The 27404-nt window shown below is 42.7% G+C and overlaps 1 protein-coding gene across 1 annotated transcript in view; it reads left to right on the plus strand.

Moving 5' to 3' along the window:
- Positions 1 to 27404, plus strand: part of LOC132393876 (transmembrane protease serine 11C-like) — a 125387-nt gene that overhangs the window by 10401 nt on the left and 87582 nt on the right. The window contains exons 2-3 of the mRNA XM_059969280.1: positions 5330 to 5392; positions 20257 to 20419. Coding sequence (XP_059825263.1) covers positions 5330 to 5392; positions 20257 to 20419 — 226 coding nt within the window. The remainder of the gene's footprint in view (positions 1 to 5329; positions 5393 to 20256; positions 20420 to 27404) is intronic.

The following is a 27404-nucleotide window of genomic DNA, read 5'->3' on the forward strand; positions in this document are numbered from 1 at the left end:
TTTCACCCTAACAGGAACATAAAGATTCTGTACCCTCATAATTTCACCCTTAAATGACCTCCATTTCTCTATTACATCCTTCCCATAAAACAACTTGACCCAATCCACTCTCTCTAAATCCCTTCGCATCCCCTCAAAGTTAGCCTTTCTCCAATCAAAAATCTCAACTCTAGGTCCAGTCCTGTCCTTCTCCATAATTATATTGAAGCTAATGCTATTGTGATCACTGGACCCGAAGTGCTCCCCAACACATACATCTGTCAGCTGACCTATCGCATTCCCTAACAGGAGATCCAACACTGCCCCATCTCTAGTCGGTACTTCTATGTATTGTTGCAAAAAACTATCCTGCACACATTTCAGAAACTCTAAACCATCCAGCCCTTTTACAGAATGAGCTTCCCAGTCTACGTGTGGAAAATTAAATTCTCCCACAATCACCACCTTGTGTTTACTACAAATATCTGCTATCTCCTTACACATTTGCTCTTCCAACTCACGCGCCCCATTAGGTGGCCTATAATACACTCCTATCAGTGTTACTGCACCTTTCCCATTCTTCAATTCCACCCAAATGGTCTCCCTAGAGGAGCTCTCTAATCTATCCTTCCAAAGCACCGCCATAAGATTTTCTCTGACAAGCAATGCAACACCTCCTCCTCTGGCCCCTCCTACTCTATCACACCTGAAGCAACTAAATCCAGGAATATTTAGTTGCCAATAACACCCTTCCTGCAACCATGTTTCATTAATAGCTACAACATCATAATTCCAGGTATCAATCCACGCTTTAAGCTCATCCACCTTTCTTACAATGCTCCTAGCATTAAAATAGATACATTTAAGATACTCTCCATCTCCTCCTCTCTTTCCATCCCTAACAATGCATTCAAATTTATTATCCTTTTCTTTCTTCTCCCCTACATCTTCGGGCTGAGCGCATCCCTTCTCCATCACCTGCCTTTCCTCCCTCACACACTGAGGATTCTGAGGATCTGTCCTATGAATAATCCTGGTCCGGATTCTGATTATTCAAAACATCCTCACCGTGTCCACTCTAACTCAGCACTTCAATATTCAACAATATTCAAGTTTCAATGAAATCCCACCTTCATTCGTCGAAACTCCAGCAAGTACAAACAGACTATTATTTAGATGGGGAGAGAATTCAAAATGCAGAGATGCAAAGGGACTTGGGAGTCCTTGTCCAGGATACCCTAAAGGTTAACCTCCAGGTTGAGTCAGTGGTGAAGAAAGCGAATACAATGTTGGCATTCATTTCTAGAGATATAGAATATAGGAGGGGTGATGATAAGTTTGTGGCCTAAGGTCCATTTTCTCAGACAGTGCTTACTAGCAATTTTCAATGATCTGAAACAGAACTACCACAAAAGTTATTAACTTCAAACTTCCTGCATAATCAGTCAAAGAGTTGAACTGCACGTGCATGTAATGAGAGCTGTATAACTAATCTCCTTCTACTGTAGGTCATGAACTTATCAATCACCCCTCATAAGAGCAGGGATGTGATGTTGAGGTTCTATAAGGCACTTGTGAGACCATACTTGGGGTATTGTGTGCAGTTTTGGGCTCCTTATTTTAGAAAGGAAATACTGACATCAGAGACCGTTCAGAGAAGATTCTCGTGATTGATTCCAGGAATGAAAGGGTTATCGTATGAGGGACTTCTGGCAGTTCTTGGGCTGTATTCCCTGGAGTTCAGGAGAATGAGTGGAAGGTGGAATCTCATGTGGATAGGGTGGTGAAGAAAGCTTTTGGTATGCTGGCCTTTATAAATCAGAGCATTGAGTATAGGAGTTGGGATGTAATGTTAAAATTGTACCAGGCATTGGTAAGGCCAAATTTGGAGTATTGTGTACAGTTCTGGTCACCGAATTATAGGAAAGATGTCAACAAAATAGAGAGAGTACAGAGAAGATTTACTAGAATGTTACCTGGGTTTCAGCACCTAAGTTACAGGGAAAGGTTGAACAAGTTAGGTCTTTATTCTTTGCAGCATAGAAGGTTGAGGGGGGACTTGATAGAGGTATTTAAAATTATGAGGGGGATAGATTGAGTTGATGTGGATAGGCTTTTTCCATTGAGAGTAGGGGAGATTCAAACAAGAGGACATGATTTGAGAGTTAGGGGGCAAAGTTTAGGGGTAACACGAGGGGGAACTTCTTTACTCAGAGAGTGGTAGCTGTGTGGAATGAACTTCCAGTAGAAGTGGTAAAGGCAGGTTCGGTATTGTCATTTACAGTAAAATTGGATAGGTATATGGACAGGAAAGGAATGGAGGGTTATGGGCTGAGTGCAGGCCAATGGGACTAGGTGAGAGGAAGCATTCGGCACGGACTAGAAGGGCCAAGATGGCCTGTTTCCGTGCTGTAATTGTTATATGGTTATATGGTTATAATGTAGGGGGACCTTGTAGAAACATTCTGAATGATAAAAGGCCTGAACAGATTAGATATGGCAAAGTTATTTCCCATAATAGAAGTGTCTAGGACAAGAGAGCACAACTTCAGGATTGAAGGAATTTGTTGCTATGAGCAGCTGTGGAGGCCGTCATTGGATGTATTTAAGGTAGAGATAGATAGGTTCTTGATTAGCCAGGGCATCAAAGGGTATGGGGAGAAGGCAAGGGAGTGGGGGTGACTGGAAGAATTGGATCATCCATGATTGAATGCTGGAGCAGACTCAATGGACCAAATGACCCACTTCTGCTCCTGTATCTTATGGTCTTAAGTACAGGCCCAGAGCCATCAAATGCTGCTCATATGTTAAACCTTTCATTCCTGGCATCATTTTATGAACCTCCTCTGAATCCTCTCCAATGCCAATACATCCTTTCTTAGATAAGACCCAAAACAGCTCACTTTACACCAAGTGCATACTGACCAATGCCTTATAAAGCCTCAACATTACCTCTTGGTTTTTTTATATTTTAGATTTCCTGAAATTAATGCTAACATTGCACTTGCCTTCTTCACTACTGACTGAACCTGCAAGTTTATCTTTACAGAATCCTGCACCAGGACTTCCAGGTTGCTTTGCACCTCTGATTTCTGATTTTTCTCCCTTTTTAGAAGCTATGCATTTAGTCCTTTTACCAAAGTGCATTCCCTACTTCCTGACACTGTATTCCATCTGTGACTTCTTTGTTCATTCTCCTAATCTGTCCAAGTCCTTCTGCAGACTTTCTGCTTCCTCAATACTGCCTACTCCTGCACCTATCTTTGTATTGTCCACAAAGTTGACCACAAAGCTATCAATTCCATCATCCAGATCATTGACATATAACATGAAAAGAAATGTTCCCAACACTGACCCCAGTGGAACAACATTAGTCACTGACAGCCAATCAGAAAAGGCCACCTTTATTCCCTCTTATTGTCTCCTGCCAGTCAGCCAATCCTCTATCCATACTAAAAGCTGGAGGAACTCAACAAGACAAGCAACATCTAGGAAGATAGTATAGTTGATGTTTTGAACCGAAACCCTTCGGCAACACTGGAGAAAAAAACTGAAGAGTAAATCTAAAAGGTTGGGGGGAGGGGAGAGAGAAGCACAAGGTGATAGGTAAAATCTGGAGGGGGGAAGGATGAAGTAAAGGGTTGGGTAGTTGATGAAAGAGACAGAAGGCCATGGAAGAAAGAAAAGGGGAAGGAGCACCCAAGAGAGTCTATGGGCGGGCAAGGAGATCAGGTGAGTGAGAGTAATGGGTATGGGATATGGTGAAGGAGGGGGTGGGAGGCCTTACCAGAAATTTGAGAAATTGATGTTCATGGCATCAGGTTGGAGGCTACCCAAACAGAACATAAGGTGTTGTTCCTCCACCCTAAATGTGGCTCATCATGACAGTGGGGGAGCACATGGATGGACATATCGGAATGGGAAGTGGAATTAAAATGGGTGCCCACTAGGAGATCCCACTTGTTCTGGCAGTCTGAGCAAAGGTGCTCAGCAAAGTGGTCTCCTAATCTATGTCAGGTCTCACCAATATACAGGAGGCCGCACCAGGAGCACCAAACACAATGATCCCAAGTGTCGCCTCACCTGGAAGGATTGTTTACGGCCTTTAACGGTAGTGAAAAAGGAGCTGTAGGTGCAGGTGTAGCACTTGTTTCTCTTGCAAGGATAAGTGCCAGGAGGAAGATCAGTGGGGAGGGACGAATGGACAAGGGAGTTGTTATGGAGCGATCCCTGCAGAAAGCAGGAAGTGGGGGAGGAGGGAAAGATGTGGGATTCCGTTGGAGGTGACAGAAGTTTTGGAGAATTATGTGCTGGATGCAGAGGCTGGTGGGATCGTAAGTGGGGACAAGAGGAACCCTATCCCTGGTGGGGTGGCGGGAGGATGGGGTAAGTGCGAATGTCCATGAAATGGAAGAGATGTAGTTGAGGGCAGCATTAATGTCATGATGAGGCCACACTTTAGTTGGAGGAACAACACCTTATATTCTGTTTGGGTAGCCTCCAACCTGATGGCATGAACATCAATATCTCAGACCTCCGATAAAATCCCCCACCCCCCTCCTTCACCATTTCTCATCCCCTTTTCCCTCTCTCACCTTATCTCCTTACCCACCCATCGCCTCCATCTGGTGCTCCTCCGCCTTTTCTTTCTTCCATGGCCTTCTGTCTCTTTCACCAATCAACTTCCCAGTTCTTTATTCAACTTTCCCCCTCCAGATTTCACCTATCACCTGATGTTTCTCTCTCTGCTTCCCCCACCTTTCAAATCTACTCCTCAGCCTTTTTCTCCAGACCTGCTGAAGGGTTTTGGCTCAAAACATCGACTGTGTGCTCTTTTCCTAGATACTGCCTGGCCTGCTGTGTTCCTCTGGCATTTTGTGTGTGTTGCTTGGATTTCCAGCATCTCTAGATTTTCCCTTGTTTGTGAATCTTCTGTCCATGTCAGTATCTTTGCTGTAAGACCACAGGCTCTTATCTTGCGGCACATAATCAGCATTATGTGTGGCACCTTGTCAGAAGCCTTCTGAAAATGGAAGTACACAACATCCACTGACTCTCCTTTGTCTCTCCTCAAAGAATTCTAACAAATCTGTCAGGCAAGATTTCCCCTTAAGGAAACCATGCTGACTTTGGCCTATTTAATCAGGTTCCTCCAAGTGTCTTGAAATTTCATCCTTAATAATGTATTCAACCATCTTGCAGGCTGCTCCCAGAACTTTCACTGTATGTTTCTGTACACCTGATAAATAAATAAATCTGAATCTGTTTCTGAACTATGAATGTTCTATTTCTTTATTCTTCTAAGTTTATCTACAATATCCTTTTGAGATAAAATCTGTTTATCTTTCAGGTCATTCAGTTGAACAGAATTTAGAATTTCCAGGAATGCAAGTTGAGTCTTCAATTAATGGAAGTAAGTTGAAACACTGTTTCTGTTGAAGCGGAGTACTTTACTCTTCTGCTAACCAACTTTGAGTTTGAAATTTCTATTTCATGTTGAAATCCCTCCATTACTTCAATTTCTAATCCATGGACTGTGTGTTCCTCTACAGTCACAGAGCATGAAACAATCTCTCCAGCCCAATTCATACACACTGACCGAGATGTCTAGCTGAGTTCTTTCTTTTTTTTGTGTCTAACATAGGTCCCTCTATACACTTCCTACCCATGTGAATGTCCACCTTCTCAATGTTGCTGAGGATTTTATAAACCTCGATGTGCTCACCACTTAGTCTCCTTTGCTTCAGGAGAAAAGTCCCAGCTTATCTACAGTATACTTATAATTCAAGGCCTCCAGTCTCAGTAATATCCAAGTGAATTTGTTCCACACTTTTTCCTGTATAATGATATCCTTCCTACAGCTTAGGTGACTGGAAGTTCATGCAGTACTCAGATGGCAGGCTCACCAATGCTGTGTACAGCTGTAACGCAATATCCCAATTCTCAGTCTGATAAAGGCAAGCATGCCAAAGGTCTTCCTCTTTATGTCTATCCATGATTAGACAGGGTGATGAAGAATGCCTTTGACATGGTTTGAAGTTCTCTCCACTTTTTGCGAACTATATACATGTATCCTTATGTTTCTCTATTCTACAACACTCCTCAGTGCCCTGCCATTTACTGATTTACTGATAAGTCGGCTCCTGCACTGATTTAACTTCCTAAAATGCATCATCCCACACTTGTCCAAATTCCATTTGCCACTCTTTGACTCATTTCCCAGTTGATCTGGATCCTGTTGTAATATACACAGCTTCAGACCATAAGGCCATACGACTGGAGCAGAATAAGGCCATTTGGTACATTGAGTCTGCTACCCCAGTCAATCATGGTTGATCTCTTTTTCCACTGTTCAACCCCACTCCCTGGCATTCTCTCCATAAAATTTGATGCTGTAGCCAGTCAAGAACCTATCAATCTTCACCTTAGATAAACCCAACAACCTTGCCTCCACAATTGCTTGTGGTAACAAATTCAACAAATTCACCACCCTCTGGTTAAAGAAGTTTCTCTGCATCTCTGTATTCAATGGATGCTCCTCTATCCTGAGGCTGTACCCTCTTGTCCTAGACTCCCCTATCATGGAAAACATCCTTTCCACATCTATTCTGTCTAAGCTTTTCAATATTCAAAAGGTTTCAATGAGATCCCCCCTCATCCTTCTAAATTCCAGTGAGTACAGAGCCAGATTATCACATGTTCCTCATTTGATAACCCTTTCATTCCCAGAATCTTCCTTGTGAACCTCCTCTGAATCCTCTCCAATGAAAGCAGATATTTTCTTAGATAAGGAGCCCAAAACTGTTCACGATATTCAAGATGTGGCCTCCCCAGTGCATTATAAAGCCTCACATTATATCCCTGCTCTTGTATTCTAGACGTTTGAAATGAGTGCTAACATTGCATTTGCTTCCCTTACCACCGACTCTGTCTGCAAGTTATCCTTTAGGTTGTTCTGCACAAAGACTCCAAAATCCCGTTGCATCTCAGATGTTTGGAATTTCCCCCATTTAGAAAATTGTCTGCATATTTATTTCTACCACCAAAGTGCATGACCATGCATTTTCCAACATTATATTTCATTTGCCATTATCTTGCCCAATTTAAGTCCTTCTGCATCCTACCTGTTTCCCCAATCCTACCTGCCCCTCCACCAATCTTTGTATCATCTGCAAACTCAGCAACAAAACCATCAATTCCATCATCTAAATCATTTATATACAGCATAAAAAGAAGTGGTCCCAACATTGACCCGTGTGGAACACCACTAGTCCCGGGCAGCCAACCAGACAAAGATCCTTTTATTCCCACTCACTGCCTTCTTCCAATCAGCCAATGCTCTAACCATTTCAGTAACTTTCCTGTAATACCATGGGCTCTTAATCTGGTAAGCAGCCTCATGTGTCAACCTTGTCAAAGGCCTTTTGAAAGTCCAAATACACAATGACCACTGCATCCCTTTTATCAATCCTACTTGTAATCTCCTCAAAGAATTCCAACAGGTTTAGGCAGGATTTTCCCTTAAAGAAACCGCACTGACTTTGTCCCATCTTGTTCAGTGTCACCAAGTACTCTATCACCTCATCCTTAAAAATTGATTCTAACACTTCCCAACCACTGAGGTCAGGCTAACTGGTCTATAATTTCCTTTCCTTAAGAGTGGAGTGACATTGGCACACTACTAGTGTCTTCCACAGTGAAGACTGATGCAAAATACCCATTTAGATAGATAGATACTTTATTCATCCCCAAGGGAAAATTCAACATTTTTCCAGTGTCCCATACACTTATTGTAGCAAAACTAATTACATACAGTATTTAACTCAGTATAAATATGATATGCATCTAAAATCACCCTCCCAAAAAGCATTAATAAATAGCTTTTAAAAAGTTCTTAATAGTTCTAAAGTTCTAAAAGTTCTAAATAGCATTTAGTTCACCTGCCATCTCTTTGTCCCCTGTTATTATTTCTCCGGCCTTATTTTCCAGTCATCCTATATCCACTTTCATCTCTCTTTTATTCTTTATATACTTTAGCTTTTTCTATCCACCATAATATTGTTTGTTAGCTTGCTTTCGTAGTTCATTTTTCCCTTGTAACGATTCCTTTAGTTGCTTTCTGTAGGCTTTTAAAAGCTTCCAAATCCCCTATCTTCCCAGTAATCTTTGCTCTGTTCTATGCCCTGTCTGCTGCTTTTACATTAGCTTTGACTTCCCTTGTCAGCCACATTTGTACTATTTTGCCATTTGAGTATTTCTTTGTTTTTAGAATACATCTGTCCTGCATCTTCCTCATTTTACCCAGAAACTCAAAGCCTTTGCTGCTCTGCTGTCATCCCTGCCAGCACCTCCTTCCAATTTACTTTGGCCAACTCCTCTCTCATACCACTGTAGTTGAATTTACTCCACTGAAATACTGCTATGTCAGCCTTTACTTTCTCCCTATCAAATGTCAAGCTGAACTCAATCACATTGTGATCATTGCTCCTAAGTGTTTTTTTTACCTTTGACACCCTAATTGTCTCCGGTTCATTACATAACACCAATCTAGTATAGCTGATCTCCTTGCAGGTTCAATGACAAACTGCTCTAAAAAGCCATCTCATAGGCATTCAACAAATTCAGTCTCTTGAGATCTATTACCACCCTGATCTTTCCAATCTACCTGCATGTTACAATCCTCCCTGATGATCATAACATTGTCCTTTTGACATGCCTTTTCCATTTCTTATTGTAATCTGTGGTCCACATTCCAGCTACTTTTGGGAGGCCTGTATATTACTGCCATCAGGGTCCTTTTACCCTTGCAATTTCTTAACTCAACCCCCAAGGTTTCAACATCTATAAGACCAGAAGACCATATGACATTGGAGCAGAATTAGGCCATTTTGTTACGGCTGATCCCAGGTCCCACTCAATGCCTACACCTACACCTGCCTTCTCGCTATTTCCTTTGATGCTCAGACCGATCAGGAAACTATCAATTTCTGCCTTAAATTTACCCTCAGACTTGTCCTCCACTGCAGTCTATGGCAGAGCATTCCACAGATTAACTACTCTCTGGCTAAGAAAATTCTTCCTTATCTCTGTTCTAAAAGGTCGTTCCTCAATTTTGAGGCTGTGCACTGCAGTTCTGGATACATCCACCAGAGGAAACATCCTCTCCACATCCACCCGATCTAGACCTTTCAACATTAGGTAGGTTTCAACGAAATGCCTTACATTCTTCTAAGTTCCAGTGAGTTCAGGCCCAAAGCAGCCAAATAGTGCTCATTTATTAACCCCTTCATTCCCAGAATCATTCTTGTGAACCTCCTCTAGATTTTCTCTAATGACTGAACATTCTTTCTGCAATATGGGCCAAAACTGTTGACAATACTCTAAGTGCAGCCTGACCAGTGTCTCATAAAGGCTCAGCATTATCTCCTTGCTTTTATATTCTATTCCCCTTGAAATAAATACTAACATTGCATTTGCTTTCTTTACTACAGACCCAACCTGTAAATTAACCTTCTGTGAGTCTTATATGAGAACTCCCAAGTCCCTCTGCACCTCTGATGTTGGAACATTCTCCCCATTTAGATAATAGTCTGCACTACTGTTCGTTTTGCCAAACACATTATCATACATTTCCTAACACTGTATTCCATCTGCAACTTATTTATCCATTCTTCCAATTTGTCTAAGTTCTGCTGGGGGACAGTTACTGGAAGTTTGAGAAATTGATGCTCATGCCAACAGATTGGAGGCTACTCAGACATAATATGTGTTGTTTCTCCAACCTGAGTGTAGCCTCATTGTGGTAGTCGTGGATGCCATGGATTGACATGTTGCAATGGGGATGGGAAGTAGCATTAAAATGGGTGACCAGCAGGAAATCCCATTCTTGTGGCAGATGGAGCATAGGTGCTAGGTGAAGTGGTCTCCCAGTCTATGTCGGGTCTTACAGATACACAGGAGGCCACACCAAGAGCACTTGATACAGTGGATGACCCCAACACATTCACAGGTGAAGTGTTGCCATACCTGGGAGGACCTTCTGGGGCCCTTTTTTCTGATAAGGGAGAAGGTGTAGGGGTGGGTGTGGCACTTGTTCTTGCTGCAAGGATAAATGCTAGGAGGGAAATCAGTAGGAAAGGACAAGTGGATATTGGAGATGCATGGGGAGCAATCCTTGTAGAAAGTGGAAAGTAGAAGAGAGGAAAAGATATGCTTGGTAGTTAAATCCCATTGCTGATGCCAGAAGTTAAGGAGAATTACGTGCTGGATGTGGAGGCTGGTGCGGTGGTAGGTGAGGACAAGAGGAACCCTATCCCTGGTGTGATGGCAGGATGAGGATACATTGTAGAGGAAGGGAAGATCTTTTCTTTGAAGGAGGAATTGAACTGAGTTGAATTCAATTCAATTAACTTTATTTCTTACATCCATCACATACATGAGGAGTAAAAATCTTTGTTATGTCTCCATCTAAATGTACAATGTGCAATCATAGTAATTTATAATACAAAGTTTGTAATTTATAATAAATAGAACAGTCAATGTAACATAGAGTACACTCAAATCAGTGTGAGTTCATCAGTCTGATGGCCTGGTGGAAGAAGCTTTCCCAGAGCCTGTTGGCCCTGGCTTTAATGCTGCGGTTCCGCTTTCCAGATGGTAGCAGCTAGAATAGATTGTGTTTGGGATGGCTTGGGTCTCTGATGATACTACGAGCCCTTTTTACACACCTGTCTTGTAAATGTCCTGAATCATGGGACATTCACAATTACAGATGCACTGGGCTGTCTGCACCACACTCTGCGGAGTCCTGTGATTACATAGAAAAATAGAAAAACTACAACACAATAGCAGGCCCTTTGGCCCACAATGCTGTGCTGTACATGTACTTGCTTTAGAAATTATCTAGGGTTACCCATAGCCTTATATTTTTCTAAGCTCCATGTACCTATCCAGGAGTCTCTTAAAATATTAAGGGAGGTACAGTTCCCATACCAGGCAGTGATGTAGCTAGTCAGGATACTCTCAATTGTGCCCTTGTAGAAAGTTCTACAGATTTGGGGCCCATACCAAACTTCCTCAACTGTCTGAGGAGAAAGAGGTACTGCTGTGCCTTTTTCACCACATAGCTGGTGTGTACAGACCACGAGGTCTTCAGTGATGTGGATGCCGAAGAACTTGAAGCTGTTAATCCTCTCAACCTCAGATCCATTGATCTCAATAGGGGTTAGCCCATCTCCATTCCTCCTGTAATCCACAACCAGTTCCTTTGTTTTTATGACATTGAGGGAGAGGTTGTTTTCTTGACACCACTGTGTCAGAGAGATGACTTCCTCCCTGTCAGCCACCCTGTTATTGTTTGAGATAAGGCCAATCAATGTAGTGTTGTTGACAAATTTAATTAGCAGATTGGAGCTGTGGGTGGCGATACAGTCATGGGTATACAGGAGTAAAGGAGGGGACTCAGTATGCAGCCCTGAGGGGCTCCTGTATTGAGAGTCAGAGGGTTGGAGGTGAGGAAGCCCACTCTTAACCACCTGCCAGTGATCTGACAGGAAGTCCAGGATCCAGCTGCACAAGGCCGGGTCAAGGCCGAGGTCTCTGAGCTTCTTGTCAAGCCTGGATGGAACTATGGGTTGAACGCTGAACTGTAGTCCAAGAACAGCATTCTCACATAAGCATCCTTCTTCTCCAGATGTATAAGGATGGTATGTAAAACAGTGGCTATTGCATCGTCTATCTAATCAGTTGTAGGCGAATTGTAGGGGGTCCATTTTGGGTGGTAGCAAGCTGCAGGTGTAATTCTTGACCAGCCTCTCAAAGCATTTGCTTATTATTGAGGTGAGTGCAACAGGACACCAGTCTTTCAGGCATGTTACCTTGGTCTTTTTTGGTACAGGGACAATGGTGGATAATTTGAAGCAGAAGGGCACTCTACACTGGGAAAGGGAGAGATTAAAAATATTTGTAAACACACCTGCCAGCTGTGCTGTGCACATCCTGAGTACCTGCCCTGGGATGCTGTCTGGTCCTGCAACCTTGCATCTGTCCACTCATTGGAAACATCAGTGTACTTCAGTCTCAGAGATGACCAGGTTGCAGGTTATAGCGGAGACTTTCCTCGGAGGCTCAGAGTTAGCGACTTGGAACTGAGCATAAAAGTGATTGAGCTCATCTGGGAGAGAGGCCATCGATGTTGGCAGCACCACTACGTTTGGCCTTGAAGTCTGCGATGATATGCAGCCTTTGCCACAAGTCACGTGTCCTATTTGTTGTGAATCTTAACGCAGTCTTCTCCCTGTGTTGTTGTTTCACAGCCTTGATAGCTTTGTACAGATCATAGCTGCTTTTCTTGAGCTGTAGTTGATCTCCAGTGGTGTAAGCTAGAAGCCGTGCTGTAAGTGCTGTTTGCTTGGAAATATTGATCCAGAGTTTCTGGTTCGGGAAGACCCTTACCAACTTCTGGGAGACAACATCATCAATATCTCAGTTGTTCTGGAATGAAAAGTCTCATCCTGAGAACAGATGCAGAGGAGACAGAGGAAATGAGAAAAGGGAATGGCATTTTTATATGTGACAGAGTGGGAAGAGGTATAGTCAAGATAGCTGGGAGAGCCAATGGGCTTATAAAATAAATCAGTAGTTAGAATATCTCCACAGTTGGAGACAGAGAGATCTAGTCGGGGAGGGAAGTGTCAAAAATGGACAAAGTAAATTTGATGGCAGGGTGGAAGTTGGAAGCAAAGTTGAGGAAATTGATGAACTCAACATGGGTGCAGGAAGCAGCAGCAAGGCAGTCATCAGTGTACCATAGGAATATTTGTGGTGATGCTGGTGTAGGCTTGAAACATGGACTGTTGTACGTAGCCGATGAATAGGCAGGCATAGCTGGGGCCCATACGACTGTCCATGGTTACACCTTGGGCTTGAAGAAAGTGGGAGGAGCAGAAGGAGAAATTATTGAGGGTGAGGACCAGTTCTGCTAGATGGAGGAGTGTGTTGGTGGATAGGAACTGGTTGAGTCTGTGCCCTAAAAGAAGCAGAGAGCTTTAAGGCCCTCCTAATGCAGGATAGAAATATATAGGCACTGGACATCCAAGGTGAAACTGAGGTGATCAGGATCAGGGAATAGAAAGTGGACAGGATCTGAACCAAGGGGGATAAAATGGAGATGAAGTCGATGGAAATAAGTTCAGTGGATCAGGGACAGGCAGAAAGAGTGGACCTACCCAGACAGCCAGATCTTGGGTAGGAGTTAGAAACGAGCATTTAGGTTGGTGATGTGTCCCGGAAGAGGATGAGGATTGGAGACAGAAAAGGGGGTCATTGGTGCAAGGTGTAGATTCCTTGCCAAAGAAGTGGACTTGGAGACAGTGGTGAAAGAAGAAGAGCTCATCCCGAGCTGAGCACAGAACTCAGTGAGGTGCAGATGCAGGGGGACAAAGATGAGTCCCTTTCTAAGGATAGAATGTTCTGCCTCAGAGATCAGAAGGTCAGAGGGAATAGTGAAAACACAGCAGGGATTAGAGTTGGGATCAGAGGAAGGAAGAAAGTTGGTGGTATTATGGTTCAGGCCACGGTGTCTTGGTGCAAGCCACTGGCTCTTGGTGCAGGCCATTGGGTCTTTGTGTAGAAAACTAGTTCTTGGTGCAGACCACTGGTCTTAGTGCAGGAGATTTAGTCCTGCTGCAGACTATTGGATCAAGGTACAGGTCACTGAGTCTTGGTGCAGATCAACCGGTCTAATAGCAGGCCATTGGGTCTAGGTGTAGAACACTGTCTTGGTGTAAACCATTGGGTCTTGGAGCAGAAGAATACATCTTGATGCAGACCATTGGGTCTTGATGCAGACCACTGGGTCTTGGTGCAGGAGATTTAGTCATGCCACAAACCATTGGATCTTGGTGCAGGTTACTGGGTTTTGGTGCTGGCCGTTGGTTCTTGATGCTGGCCATTGGGTCTTAGTGTAGGCCATTGAGTCTTGATTACATGCAATTTTCCTCTCACTTTGTACAAATTATAGGTGTAGATATGGACACTCACAAAGGCCTTAGCATGGACTGTAATTTTGTTGATCATATGAAACATTCCATGTTCCAAACCTGCTCTGCCACCATGCCCAATTCCTTTCCTACTATATCTGGAATTGCATTGTTGTTGCCTCCTACACTTGTGTAGACTTGTCAATTTTATTGCTGTCAATAATAATTTTCACTCCAATTGCAACTCACATGGGCCATTTTAGACACCTTTCTCCATTTTCTAAATCTGTCTGCCTCCGTCTCAGGAGGTAAATAATCCACTGACATTTACTCTAAGCACACTTGCTCCGACAGCTATCTCAACTACACCCTCCTCGCTTCCAGGGTCTGGAAAGGATACCATCTCTCTCTCAGTTTCACTATCTCTGTTCTTGATATGAGGTTTTCTATCCTAGGATATCTGAAATATTCTAATTTTTCAGGAAATATGCCTCTTGAATCCCTCCCATCAGACACAGTAAGGATTTCAGGATCCTATGTACCTTATTTTCTCTTCCTATTTCAACCAGGTTCTCGCTCAGTCACAGTCCCCCATTACCCAGTTGCATTCCATAAGACCATAAGACACTGGAGGGGAATTAGACTATTCCGCCCATCAAGTCAGCTCTTCCATTCTCTCATGTGTGATTTGTCATTCCTATCAACCCCCTTCTCCTGCTTTCTCCCCATAACCTTTGATGTCCTTCTTAATCAAGAATATATTAACTTCCACTTTAAATGTTGAGAATGTAATGTTGATACTTTATAAAGCCTCACTTGGAGTAGTTTGAGCAGTTTTGGGCTCCTTATCTTAGAAGGGATGTGCTGAAACTGAAGAGGGTTCAAAGGAGGTTCACGAAAATGATTCCAGGATTGAATAGCTTGTCAGATGAAGAGCATCTGATGTCTTTGGGCATGAACTTACTAGAATTCAGAAGAATGAGGGGCAACCTCATTGAAATGTATTGAATGGTGAAAGGCCTTGTTAGAGCGGATGTGGATAGTATATTTTCCAAAAGGGAGAGTCCAAGACCAGAGGACACAGCCTCAAAATAGTGGAGCATCTTTTCAGAACAGAGATGAGGACAAATTTCTTTAGCCAGAGAATGGTGAATCTGTGGAATTCTTTGCCACAGGCAGCTGTGTAGGCCAAGTCTTTATCTATATTTAGGCAGAGGTTGATAGATTCTAAATTGGTCAGGGCCTGAAAGGATATGGGGAGAATGCAGAAGATTGGGGCTGAGAGGAAAATTGGATCAGCCATGATGAAATGACAGAGCAGACTCAATAGGCTTAATGACCTAATTCTGCTCCTATATCTTATGGTCTTTGGTTTTATGGTTAATTGTATCCAATGATTTCCACAAATTCACTTTCCTTAACCATCTAAACTTTTGTTTTGACCTGCTTATCAACCAAACCCTTAGGCTACTGGGACTCCTACTCCCCTCCCCACTTGTTCCACCTGGCGATTGTTCCTCCCTCGTCTTGTTTCACTTATCAAATTCTGGAATCTGAAACCTCTTCTGCCTCCATTTGCAACCTTCCAGTCTCTCCTTCCTGCCATTCTTTCCCTCACAAGGCTTCACCTGCCCCCTTTATTTTTTTCACCTTATCTGTCTCTACCTATGATCACCACTGCTGTTTCCCTAGACTAGAAACATAGAAAACCTACAATACAATACAGGCCCTTTGGCTCACAAAGCTGGGCTGAACATGTTCTTACCTTAGAACTACCTATGCTTACCCATAGCCCTCTATTTTTCTAAGCTAAATATACCCATCCAGGAGTCTCTTAAAAGACCCTATCATTTCTGCCTCCACCTTTGCCGCTGGCAGACCATTCTATGCACTCACTATTCTGTGTAAAAAACTTACCCCTGACATCTCCTCAATACCTACTTCCAAGCACCTTAAAACTATGCCCTCTCGTGTTAGCCATTTCACCCCTGGGTAAAAGCCTCTGACTATCAACATGATCAATGTCTCTCATTATCTTGTACACCTCTATTAGGTCGCCTCTCATCCTCCGTCGCTCCAAGGAGAAAAGGCCAAGTTCACTCAACCTGTTCTCATAAGGCATGCTCCCCAATACAGGCAAAATTTTTGTAAATCTCCTCTGCACCCTTTCTATGGTTTCCAGGTCCTTCCTGTAGTGAGGTGACCAGAATTGAGCACAGTACTCCAAGTGGGGTTTGACTAGGGTCCTATTTGATGCAACGTTACCTCATGGCTCTTAAACTTAATTCCACGATTGATGAAGGCCAACACACTGTATGCCTTCTTAACTACAGAGTCAAACTGCATAGCAGCTTTGAGTGTCCTATGGACTCGGACCCCAAGACTACCATTTCATCTACCCCTCCCTCTCGGCTTATTGGATCCTCCAGTAACCTACCAACCCCTACCTGACCCTTGTAGTTAGGATTTTATAAGTTCTGTCACATTGTATGAAACCAGTCCATCTGCTATCATCAGGATATTTATATCAACACATATACAATGCTGGACTGTTTATTTTCCTTCAAAGATGCTGCCTGACCCACCCCTTGAGTACCTCCATTGTTTTTTGTGTGTGTATTGCTCAAGATTTTCAACATCTGCAAAATGTCGTGTGTCTCAGGATATCTATGTTGTTGTCCACAGTGAGGAGCAAGCAAAAGAGCATAAGAAATAGGAGCAGTAGTAGGCCATCTGCCCCATCAAACCTTTTCTGCCTTCAATAAGATCATGGCTGATCTGGCCAAGGAGTCTATACAAATCTATGCAACTTTGCCTTAAATATATTTACAGAGGTAGCCTTCACTGCTTCACTGGGCAGAGAATTCCATGGATTCACCACTCTCTGGGAAAAGCAGTTCCTCATCATCTCCATCCTTACTTGCCTGAATCCTGAGGCTATGTCCCCTAGTTCTAGTCTCACCTATGAATTGAAACAACTTTCCTGCCTCTATCTTATGTATCTCTTTCATAATTATAGATGTTTCTATAAGATCTCCCCTCATTCTTCTGAATTCCAGCGAGTACAGTCCCAGGTGACCCAATCGCTCCTCATAGTCTCACCCCCTCATCTCTGGAATCAACTTGGTGATCCTTCTCTGCACTGCCTCCAAAGTGGAGTATATCCTTCCTCAAGTAAGGAGACCAGAACTCCATGCAGTAACCAAGGTGCGGTCTCACCAGTAGCCTGTACAGTTGCATAAACTCCCTGTTCTTAAATTCAATCCCCGTAGCAATGAAGGCCAACGTTCCATTTGCCCTCTTAGAAACGTAGAAAGCCTACAGCACATTACAGGCCCTTTGGCTCACAATGCTGTGCTGAACATGTTCTCATTTTAGAATTTACCTAGGGCTACCCATAACCCTCTACTTTTCTAAGCTCCATGTACCTATCCTGGAGTCTTTTAAAAGACCCTATTGTATCTGCCTCCACCACGGTCGCCGGTGAGGTGACTATGAGGAGCCTATTCCATGCACTCACCACTCTCTGCGTAAAAAAAACTTAACCCTGACATCTCTTCTGTACCTACTTCCAAGCACCTTAAAACTGTGCCCTCTCGTGTTACCCATTTCAGCCCTGGGAAATATCCTCTGACTATTCATACGATCAATGCCTCTCATCATCTTATACACTATCACTTCTCTTCCTCTGTTACTCCAAGCAGAAAAGGCCACGTTCACTCAACCTATTCTCATAAGGCATGCTCCCCAATCAAGGCAACATTCTTGTAAATCTCCTCTGCACCCTTTCTTTAGTTTCCACATTCTTCCTGTAGTGAGGTGACCAGAACTGAGTGCAGTACTCCAAGTGGGGTCTGACCAGAGTCCTATATAGCTACAACATTACCTCTTGGTTCTTAAGCTCAATCCCACAGTTGATGAAGGCCAATGCACTGTATGCCTTCTAAGCCACAGAGTCAACCTCTGTAGCAGCTTTGAGTGTCTTATGGACTTGGACCCCAAGACCCTCCGATCCTCCACACTGCAAAGAGTCTTACCATTAATATGATATTCTGCCATCATATTTGGCCTACCAAAATGAACCACCTCACACTGTTCTGGGTTGAACTCCATCTGCCACTTATCAGCCCAGTTTTGTAGCCTATCGATGTCCAGCTGTAACCTCTGAAAGCCCTCCACACTATCCACAGTACCCCCAACCTTTGTATCATCAACAAATTTACTAATCCATCCCTCCTCTTTCTCATCCAGGTCATTTATAAAAATCACAAAGAAAAGGGGTCCCAGAACAGATCCCTGAGGCACACAACTGGTCAGTGACCTCCATGCAGAATATGACCCATCTACAACCACTTTTTGCCTTCTGTGGGCAAGCCAATTCTGGATTCACAAAGCAAGGTCTTCTTAGATCCCATGCCTCCTTACTTTCTCAATAAGCCTTACATGGGGTACCTTATCAAATGCCTTGCTGAAATCCATATACACTACATCTACTGCTCTACCTTCATCATTGTGTTTAGTCACATCCTCAAAAAATTCACTCAGGCTCATAAGGTAAGACACTCAGGTTGGAGGAACAACACCTTATATACTGGCTGGGTAGCCTCCAACCTTATGGCATGAACATTGACTTCTCTAACTTCTGTTAATGCCACTCCTCCCCTTCTTACCCCATCCCTGACAATATTTATTTGTTTGTTTTTTTCTCTCTCTCTGCCCATCACTCTGCCTGTTCTCCATCTCCCTCTGGTGCTTCCCCCTCTTCCTTTCTTTCTCCTGAGGCCTCCGGTCCCATGATCCTTCGCCATCTCTGTATCACTTTCGCCAATCACCTTTCCAGCTCTTAGCTTCATCCCACCCCCTCCAGTCTTCTCCTATAGTTTTGCATTTCCCCCTCCCCCCACTACTTTCAAATCTCTCAGTATCTTTCCTTTCAGTTAGTCCTGACGAAGGGTCTCGGTCCGAAACGTCGACAGCGCTTCTCCTTATAGATGCTGCCTGGCCTGCTGAGTTCCACCAGCATTTTGTGTGTTGTTTGAATTTCCAGCATCTGCAGATTTCCTCGTGATTGCTCGTAAGGCATGACCTGCCTTTCACAAAGCCATGTTGAGTGTTCCTAATCATATTATGCCACTCCAAATGTTCATAAATCCTGCCACTCAGGATCTTTTCCAACAACACCAACCACTGAAGTAAGACTTACTGGTCTATAATTTTCTGGGCTATCTCTACTCCCTTTCTTGAATAAGGCAGCAACATCTGCAACCCTCCAATCCTCCGGAAACCTCTCCCATCCCCATTGATGATGCCGAGATCATTGCCAGAGGCTCAGCATTCTCCCCCTCACCTCCCACAGTAGCCTGGGGTACAATTTGTTGCTTCCAAAATTCTAGCACAACCTCTTTCTTAGTGTCTATATGCTCAAGCTTGTCAATCCACCGCAAATCATCCCTACAATCGCCAAGGTCCTTTTCTGTAGTGAATACTGAAGCAAAGTATTCATTAAGTATCTCTGCTGTCTCCTCCAGTTCCATACACACTTTCTATACACGACTTGCTTGGTCATATTCTCGATAGCCTGCTGCACCTGCAAATTAAACTTCTGCAATCCATGCACAAACACTCCCCATTCCCTCTGCACAGCAGCATGCTACAATCCTTTATCATATAAGTAATAATCTGCTCTTTCATTTTTCCCTTCCAAAGTGGATGACCTCACATTTACCAACATTATACTCCATCTGCCACACAAAGGTTGGTGTGATGTACTTCTCTATAATGACACACAATGCTGTGTTCAATGGAGTCGTGTGAAATTATGTCCCAAATATTAGTCTGTGAAATCACTCATATGATTGTGTGTAATAATCACCTATTTTCCAGAATCTACAGTATTTTTACTTTCAAAAATAATTTGCTTTAGCCTCCTAAGAAAATGTCACATTAGTCCTTGATCCACAAATTAAATGCATCTAATTTACCACAGCTGTCGCTCACTTGCAGTTTAACTGCACTGTTACACAGAATATTGAATGTATCAACATCAGCAAAATGTTGCACTGAAATAGACTTCCAATATGAATACCAACAGTACAAACAACAAGATAGCCCTTACAAAGAGATTGTCAGAGTCTGCACAAGAACTAAAATGCATGGATTACCATGAGTATGCATTGTAGACTTGCCTTTTTTCAACCTGTACTGAAGGACTGACAAGACTCAAAAATCCTACACACATGTGCCAATATGTCCTTTGAAATGATCACATCAGAACTAAACATCTCTGTACCATTTCTAGCCTGTGGTTCCAGAATTGAGAAATTCAGCAGGATTGTTGGTGGAACAAACTCGGAAAGTGGTGAATGGCCCTGGCAAGTTAGTCTCCAGATTGGATCTCATGCGTGCGGTGCTTCCATCATCTCTGACAGTTGGCTCATCTCTGCTGCTCACTGCTTTCAAAAGTAATTAATGTTTTAATTTACATTCCTTAAACAAAGGTATTTCACAAGAAATATGTCTTCATTCTGAGAGTGTTTCACCTCTTTTGTCAGAAATTAAGGAGATCAATGGCAACTGCTCTGTGAAACTCATCTAGAAATAAGGGGTTTGGAGGGGTTAGACAAAGAAATCCTGATGGCACTTCTGAGATGATTTGACAAAATGAAAGAACATAATAGGATAGTCAGATTCAGGAACAGAGGAAGTAGACATTTTAGCCTTAAGCACATGCAACTGCTCACTGAAAACTTGACAACAGATATACAAGGAGATGGCAGATGGACTAAATGAGTATTTTGCATCAGTTTTCATTGTGGAAGACACAAGCAAGTGAGACAGGTGTTGAAGTGTGTGAAGGAAGAAAAGTGAGTGCAGTTACTATTACAAGAGAGAACGTGCTTAGATAGCTGAAAGACGAAAGGGTACATAGGTCACCCAGACCAGGTGAATTGTGCCTAGGGTTCTGAAAGAGGCAGCAGTAGAGATTATGGAGGCATTAGTATGAGCTTTCAAAACCATTGGACTCTGGCATGGTTCCAGAGGAATGGAAATTTGCAAATGTCACTCCACTCTTTAAAGGAGGAGGGAGGCAGCAGAAAGGAAATTATAGAACAGTTAGCCTGACCTCAGTGGTTGGGAAGGTGTTGGAGTCAATTGTTAAGGATGAGGTGGTGACACAGGACTAGATGGGACAATTTCAGCATGGTTTTCTTAAAAGAAAGTCTTGCCTGAGGAACCTGTTGAAATTCTTTGAGGAGATTACAAGTAGGATAGATAAGGGGAAGTAGTGGATGTTTACTTGGACAGTCAGAATGCCTTTGACAAGCTGCCACACATGAGGTTGCTTACCAAGTTAAGAGCCCATGATATTACAGGTTCGAGCATTGGCTGATTGGTAGGAGGCAACAAGTGGGAATGAAAGGATCCTTTTCTAGTTGGCTGCCAATGACTAGTGGTGTTACGCAGAGGTCGGTGTTGGGACTGCTTCTTTTTATGCTCCATATGATGATTTAAATGATGGAATGGATGGCTTTGTTGCCAAGTTTGCTGATGACATGAAGATTGGTGGAGAGGCACATAGTGTTGAGGAAACAGGTAGGCTACAGAAGGACTTAGACAGATTAGGAAAATGGGCAAGAGAGTGGCAAATACAATATTGGAAAACGCATGGTCATGAACTTTGGTAGTAGAAATAAATGTTCAGACTATTTTCTAAATGGGGAGAAAATCCCAAAAATCTGAGGTGCAAAGGGGCTTGGGAGTCCTTGTGCAAACCACCTTAAAGGTTAACTTGCAAGTAGAATTGGTGGTGAGGAAGGCAAATGCAATGTTAGCATTCATTTCAAGTGGTCTAGAATACAAGAGCTGGGAAATGATGCTGAGGTTTTATAAGGCACTGGTGAAGCATCACCTTGAGTATTGTTAACAGCTTTGGGCCCTTAATCTAAGAGAAGAAGTGCTGGCATTGGAGAGGATTCTGGGAAGGTTGAGAAGGATGATTCCAGGAATGAAAGAGTTATCATACGAGGAATGTCTGATGCTTCTGGGTCTGTAGTTGCTGGAATTTAGAAGGATGAGGGGGGATCTCATTGAAAACTTTTGGATGTTGAAAGGCCTTGATAGAGTAGATGTGGAAAGGATGTTTCCCTTGGTGGAGGAGTCTCAGACAAGAGGGCACAGCCTCAAGATAGAGGGATGTCCATTTAAAACAGTGATGTGGAAAAATTTCTTTAGCCAGAGGGTGGAGAATTGGTGGAATTTATTACCACAAGCAGCTGTGGAGACCAGATCATTGGGTATATTTAAGGCAGAGCTTGATAGGTTCTTGATTGGATATGGCATCAAAGGTTATGAGGAGAAGGCCAGGGAGTGGGGATGAGGAAGGGAAAAAAAGAACAGCCATGACTGAATGGCAGAGCAGACATGATGAACCAAATGGCCTAATTCTGCTCCTATGTCTTATGGTTTTGTGGTCTACAATAAATTAAACCTCAATATTCATCCGTGAGTGTAAATGTGCTTAATAAAAACATCATTTCAAATTCTTCTTTAATCAGTTTTCAAATAAAGCTAGTTTTTCATCTTTCTTTTGGGATCAACTTACATATCAATATGTTTTCAATGTTTTACTCTCATTAAGACCATAAAACCATAAGATATAGGAGCAGCATTAGGCCATTTGGCCCATCAAGTCAGCTTCGCCATTTCATCAAGGCTGATCTATTTTCCCTCTTAGTCCCAGTCTCCTTGCCTTCTCCCCATATCTGATCGTATCCTGACCGATCAAGAATCTATCAGAATCTGTCTTAAATATACATAAAGACTTTGCCTCCACAGTTGTCTGTGGCAATGAATTCCACAGATTCACTGCTCTTTGGTTAAAGAAATTTCTTCTCATCTCCAATCTCTAAGGATGCCCCTCTATTGTTAGGCTGTGTCCTCTGGTTCTAAACTCTCCTGCATCCGCTCCATATCCATTCTACTGAGACCTTTCAACATTTATTAGATTTCAATTAAGTCACCCCTCATTCTTCTGAATTCTCATGAATACAGGCCCAGAGCCATCAAATGTTTTTCATACGACAAGCCATTCAATTCTGGAATAATTTTCGTCAATCTCCTTTGAACCTTCTCCAGCTTCAGAACATCCTTTCTAAGATAAGGGACCCAAAACTGCTCACAATAATCCATGAAGCCTCACCAGTGCTTTATAAAGTCTCAACATTACATCCTTGCTTTTAACTTCTAGTCCTTTTGAAATAAAAGCTACATCTCATTTGCTTTCCTCATCCACAGTCTCAACTTACAAATAAATCTTTAGGGAATCCTGCACAAGGACACCCAAGTCACTTTGTGCCTTAGATTTTTGAATTTTGTCTCCATTAAGAAAATAATTTATGCTTTTATTTCTTCTATTGAAGTGCATAACCATACACCTCCTGACATTGTACTTCATCTACCACTTTATTGTCCATTCTCCTCATCTGTCTGTCCTTCTGTACTCTCTCTCTTTGATCAAAACTACTGTCTCTCCATCTATCTGTCCCTGCATTGTCCGCAAACTTTGCAAGAAAACCATCAATTCTGTCATCCAAGTCATTAACATATAGCTTAAAAAGAAGCAGACCCAACAAGACCCCGTGAAACACTACTCACCGGCAGCCAACCAGGAAAAGCTTCCTTTATTCCCACTCTTGCCTCCTGCCAGTCAGCCATTGCTTTATCCATGCTAGTATCTTCCCTGTAATACCATGGGCTCTTAACTTGTTAAGTAGCCTCTTTAGTGGCACCTTGTGAAAGGCCTTCTGGAAATCCACATGCACAACATCCACCGATTCTCCTTTGTCTATCCTTCTTGTTATTTCTTCAAAGAATTCCAACAGATTTAACAAGCAAAAATTTCCCTTGAGGAGACCATACTGACTACGGCCTATTTTGTCATGTGCCTCTAAGTACCCTTAAAACATACCCTTAACAAACAACTTCAACATCTTTCCAACCACTGAGGTCAGACTAACTGGCCTATAATTTCTTTTCTTCTGTCTCTCTCCCTTTCAGAAAAGAGAGTGACATTTGCAATTTTCCAGGCTTTCAGAACAATTCCAGAATGGAGTGATTCTTGAAAGATCATTACTAATGCCTCCTCAATCTCTTCAGCCACCTCTTTCAGAACTCTGGGGTGTACACAGTCTAATCCAAGTGGCTTATCTACCATCAGACCTTTCAGTTTCCAAGAACTTCTCCCGAGTAATGGCAACTTCACACACTGACTCCTGACACACATGAACTTCCAGCGTACGGTTAGTGTCTTTCACAGTGAAGAATGATGCAAAATACTTGCAATACGCACAAAATGCTGGAGGAGCTCAGCAGGTCAAGCAGCATAATTTCTGCCCAAAACTTCGACTGTACTTTTTTCCATAGATGCTGCCTGGCCTGCTGAGTTCCTCCAGCATTTTGTGTACATGCTCAGACTTCCAGCATCTGCAGATTTTCTCTTGTTTGTGATGCAAAATACTTATTCAGTTTGTATGCTGTTTCCTTGTCCCCCACCTTCCACCTCTCCAGCTTAATTTTCCATGGGCTGATAGCCACTCACCTCTCTTTTATTCTTTCTGAATCTGAAGAAACTTGGTACTCTCTTTAATATTATTGGCTAGCTTATTGTTGTATTCCATCTTTTCCTTCTTAAGGACTTTTTCAGTTGCTTTCTGTTGGTATTTAAAAGCTTCCTAATCCTCTGACTTCCCACTAATTGTTGTTATGTTTCATGCCTTCTCTTTGACTTTTATGTCAGCTTTAACTTTTCTTGCTATACATGAATGTGTTATCTTGCCTGTGGAATACTTCCCAAAACTACCCACTATTGAAATCCCTCATGGCCATTGTAACATTGCCCTTTTGGACTGCATTTTCTATCTCTCTTTGTAATCTGTAGACCATGTTGTTACTACTGTTTAGGGTTCTGTATATAACTCTCATCTGCATCTTTTTACACTTATAGAACCTTAGGTCTACCCACAATGATTCAACATCTTCTGACTCCACGTCGCTGCTTTCTAATGATCTGATTTCATTTTCTATCAACAGAGCTATACCTCCTCCTCTGCCTACCTGCCTGTCCTTTCAATACAATGTGTATCCTTGGACGTTAAGCTCCCAGCTATAATCTTCTTTCATCCGTGAGTTAGTGATGCCCACAACATCATACCTGCCAATCTATAACAGTTCATCTACCTTATTCCATATGCATTCAAATATAACACCTCAGTCCTGTATTCATCCTTTTTGATTTTGCCCATGTTTTATATTGCAACTCATCCTGTTGACTCCAATTTTGCCCTATCATAAGCCTCTCCTTGCTAGTAGTCTCACTACACACTGGCTCTGTTTGAAAACCAACTACCTCATCGTCTACACTATCACTGAGGTTCCATCCCCCTGCCAAATTAGTTAAAAACTCACGAACATCTCTAGTAAAGCCATCCACAAGGATATTAGCCCCCTCAGGTTCGGGTATAACCAATCCCTTTGTATGGGTCACACTTTCCCCAGAAGAGATCCCAAGGATCCATAAATCTGAACACCTGCCTCCTGCACCATTTCTTCAACCAGCCAAATTATCCTATTCTTATCCTCATTGATGCTTAGCAAAGGGCACAGTCCAAAGATTACTGCCCCAGAGGTCCTATGTTTCAGCTTTCTATCTAGCTCCCTAAAATCTCACTTCGGAGCCTCCTCACCTTGTCTACCTATGTCATTGGTACAAATATGTAGCAAGACCATAAGACCTTAAGAAATAAGAGCAGAATTAGGCCATTCAGCTCACTGAGTCTGCTCTGCCATTCCATCATGACTGCTCTAGGATTCCACTCAACCCCATGCACTTGCTTTCTCACCATATCCTCTGATGCTTTGACCAATCAGGAAACTATCACTTGTGCCATAAATGTACTCATAGACTTGGCCTCCACCGCATTCTGTGGTAGAGCATTCCACATATTCACTATTCTTTGGCTAGAAAAATTTCTCCTTATATCTTTTCTAAAAGATCACTCTTCAATTTTGAGGCTGTGCCCTCTAGTTCTGGATACCCCCACCAGAGGAAACATCCTCTCTACAACCACCTTACCTAGTTCTTTCAACATTCAGTAGGTTTCAATGAAATCCCCTCACTTTCTTCAAAATTCCAGTGAATACAGGCCCAAAGCTGCCAAATGCTCCTCATATGCTATCTCTTTCATTCCTGAAATCATCCTCATGAACCTCCTCTGGACTTTCTCTAATGGCAGCATATCCTTTCTGAGATGGGGGCCCAAAACTGTTGACAATGCTCCAAGTGCAGCTTGAGGCTTACAAAGCCCCAGCATTATCTCCTTGCTTTTACATTCTATTCCCCTTGAAATAAATGGCAATATTGCATTTACCTTCTTTACCACAGACTCAACCTGCAAATTAACCTTCTGTGAGTCTTGCATGAAAACTTTCACATTCCTCTGTACTTCTGATGTTTGAACATTCTCCCCATTTAGATAATAGTCAAAGGTTCAAAGGTCCAAGTTAATGTCGGAGAAATGTATACGATATACATCCTGAAATGCATTTTTCTTTGCAACCATCCACAAAAACAGAGAAGTGCCCCAAAGAATGAGCAAGGAATGAGTTAAATGTAAGAACCCCAAAGTCCCCCTCAGCTCCCCCCTCCACACTTAAGCGGCAGCGAGCAACAATCTCTCCTCCTCCACCAGCAAAAAAATGCATTGGCACCCACCATCAAGCACTCAAGCATGAGCAAAGCAATAGCAAAATCACAGACTTGCAGGTACCCCAAAGACTTCGCATTTCACCCAGTATACAACATACCACAGGCCCTCTCTCTCTCCCTAATAAGGGAGAAGGAGGTGTCTCCATTTTCTCAGTGAGTAAGGAGACATAACAAACAACTTGCTTGTTTACTATGTTAAAAATCTGTTACATAGCTTTTTTTGAACCTTGTGCCTGAAGATCTCAAAGCTCTTGGGTATCCAGGCACACAGCCATAGATATTACAACTCCCCGATGACACATGGGTCTCCTGCCATGACACCGACACTTGATCTGCCCATCTCCAGAGCTCTGAGACCCTATGCTTCCAAATCTGAGCCGGACTCTTAGGCTGAGCCCTTGGCCTGCCGAACAATGACCAGTTATGAAATCCCGAAAGCGAGTCTCATTACCGCGAAGTACTAAAGTCAGTATGTAATTCCAGGTCAGGGTCTTCAAAAGAATGCTGAAAGGGAAAATTAAAGATATTAAAAATGGAAATAGAGCTGTTTCCGAAGATGCAAGCAAAGGAGTCACTGTTTAGCGCCATCAGTATTCTGCTCCTCCTCCCATAGTCCGTACTATTGTTCCTTTAACCAAAATGCATTATCATATATTTTCCAACACTGTATTCCATCTGCTACT

This window comes from Hypanus sabinus, chromosome 5 (assembly GCF_030144855.1).
Source record: "Hypanus sabinus isolate sHypSab1 chromosome 5, sHypSab1.hap1, whole genome shotgun sequence".
NCBI classification, from domain to species: domain Eukaryota; kingdom Metazoa; phylum Chordata; class Chondrichthyes; order Myliobatiformes; family Dasyatidae; genus Hypanus; species Hypanus sabinus.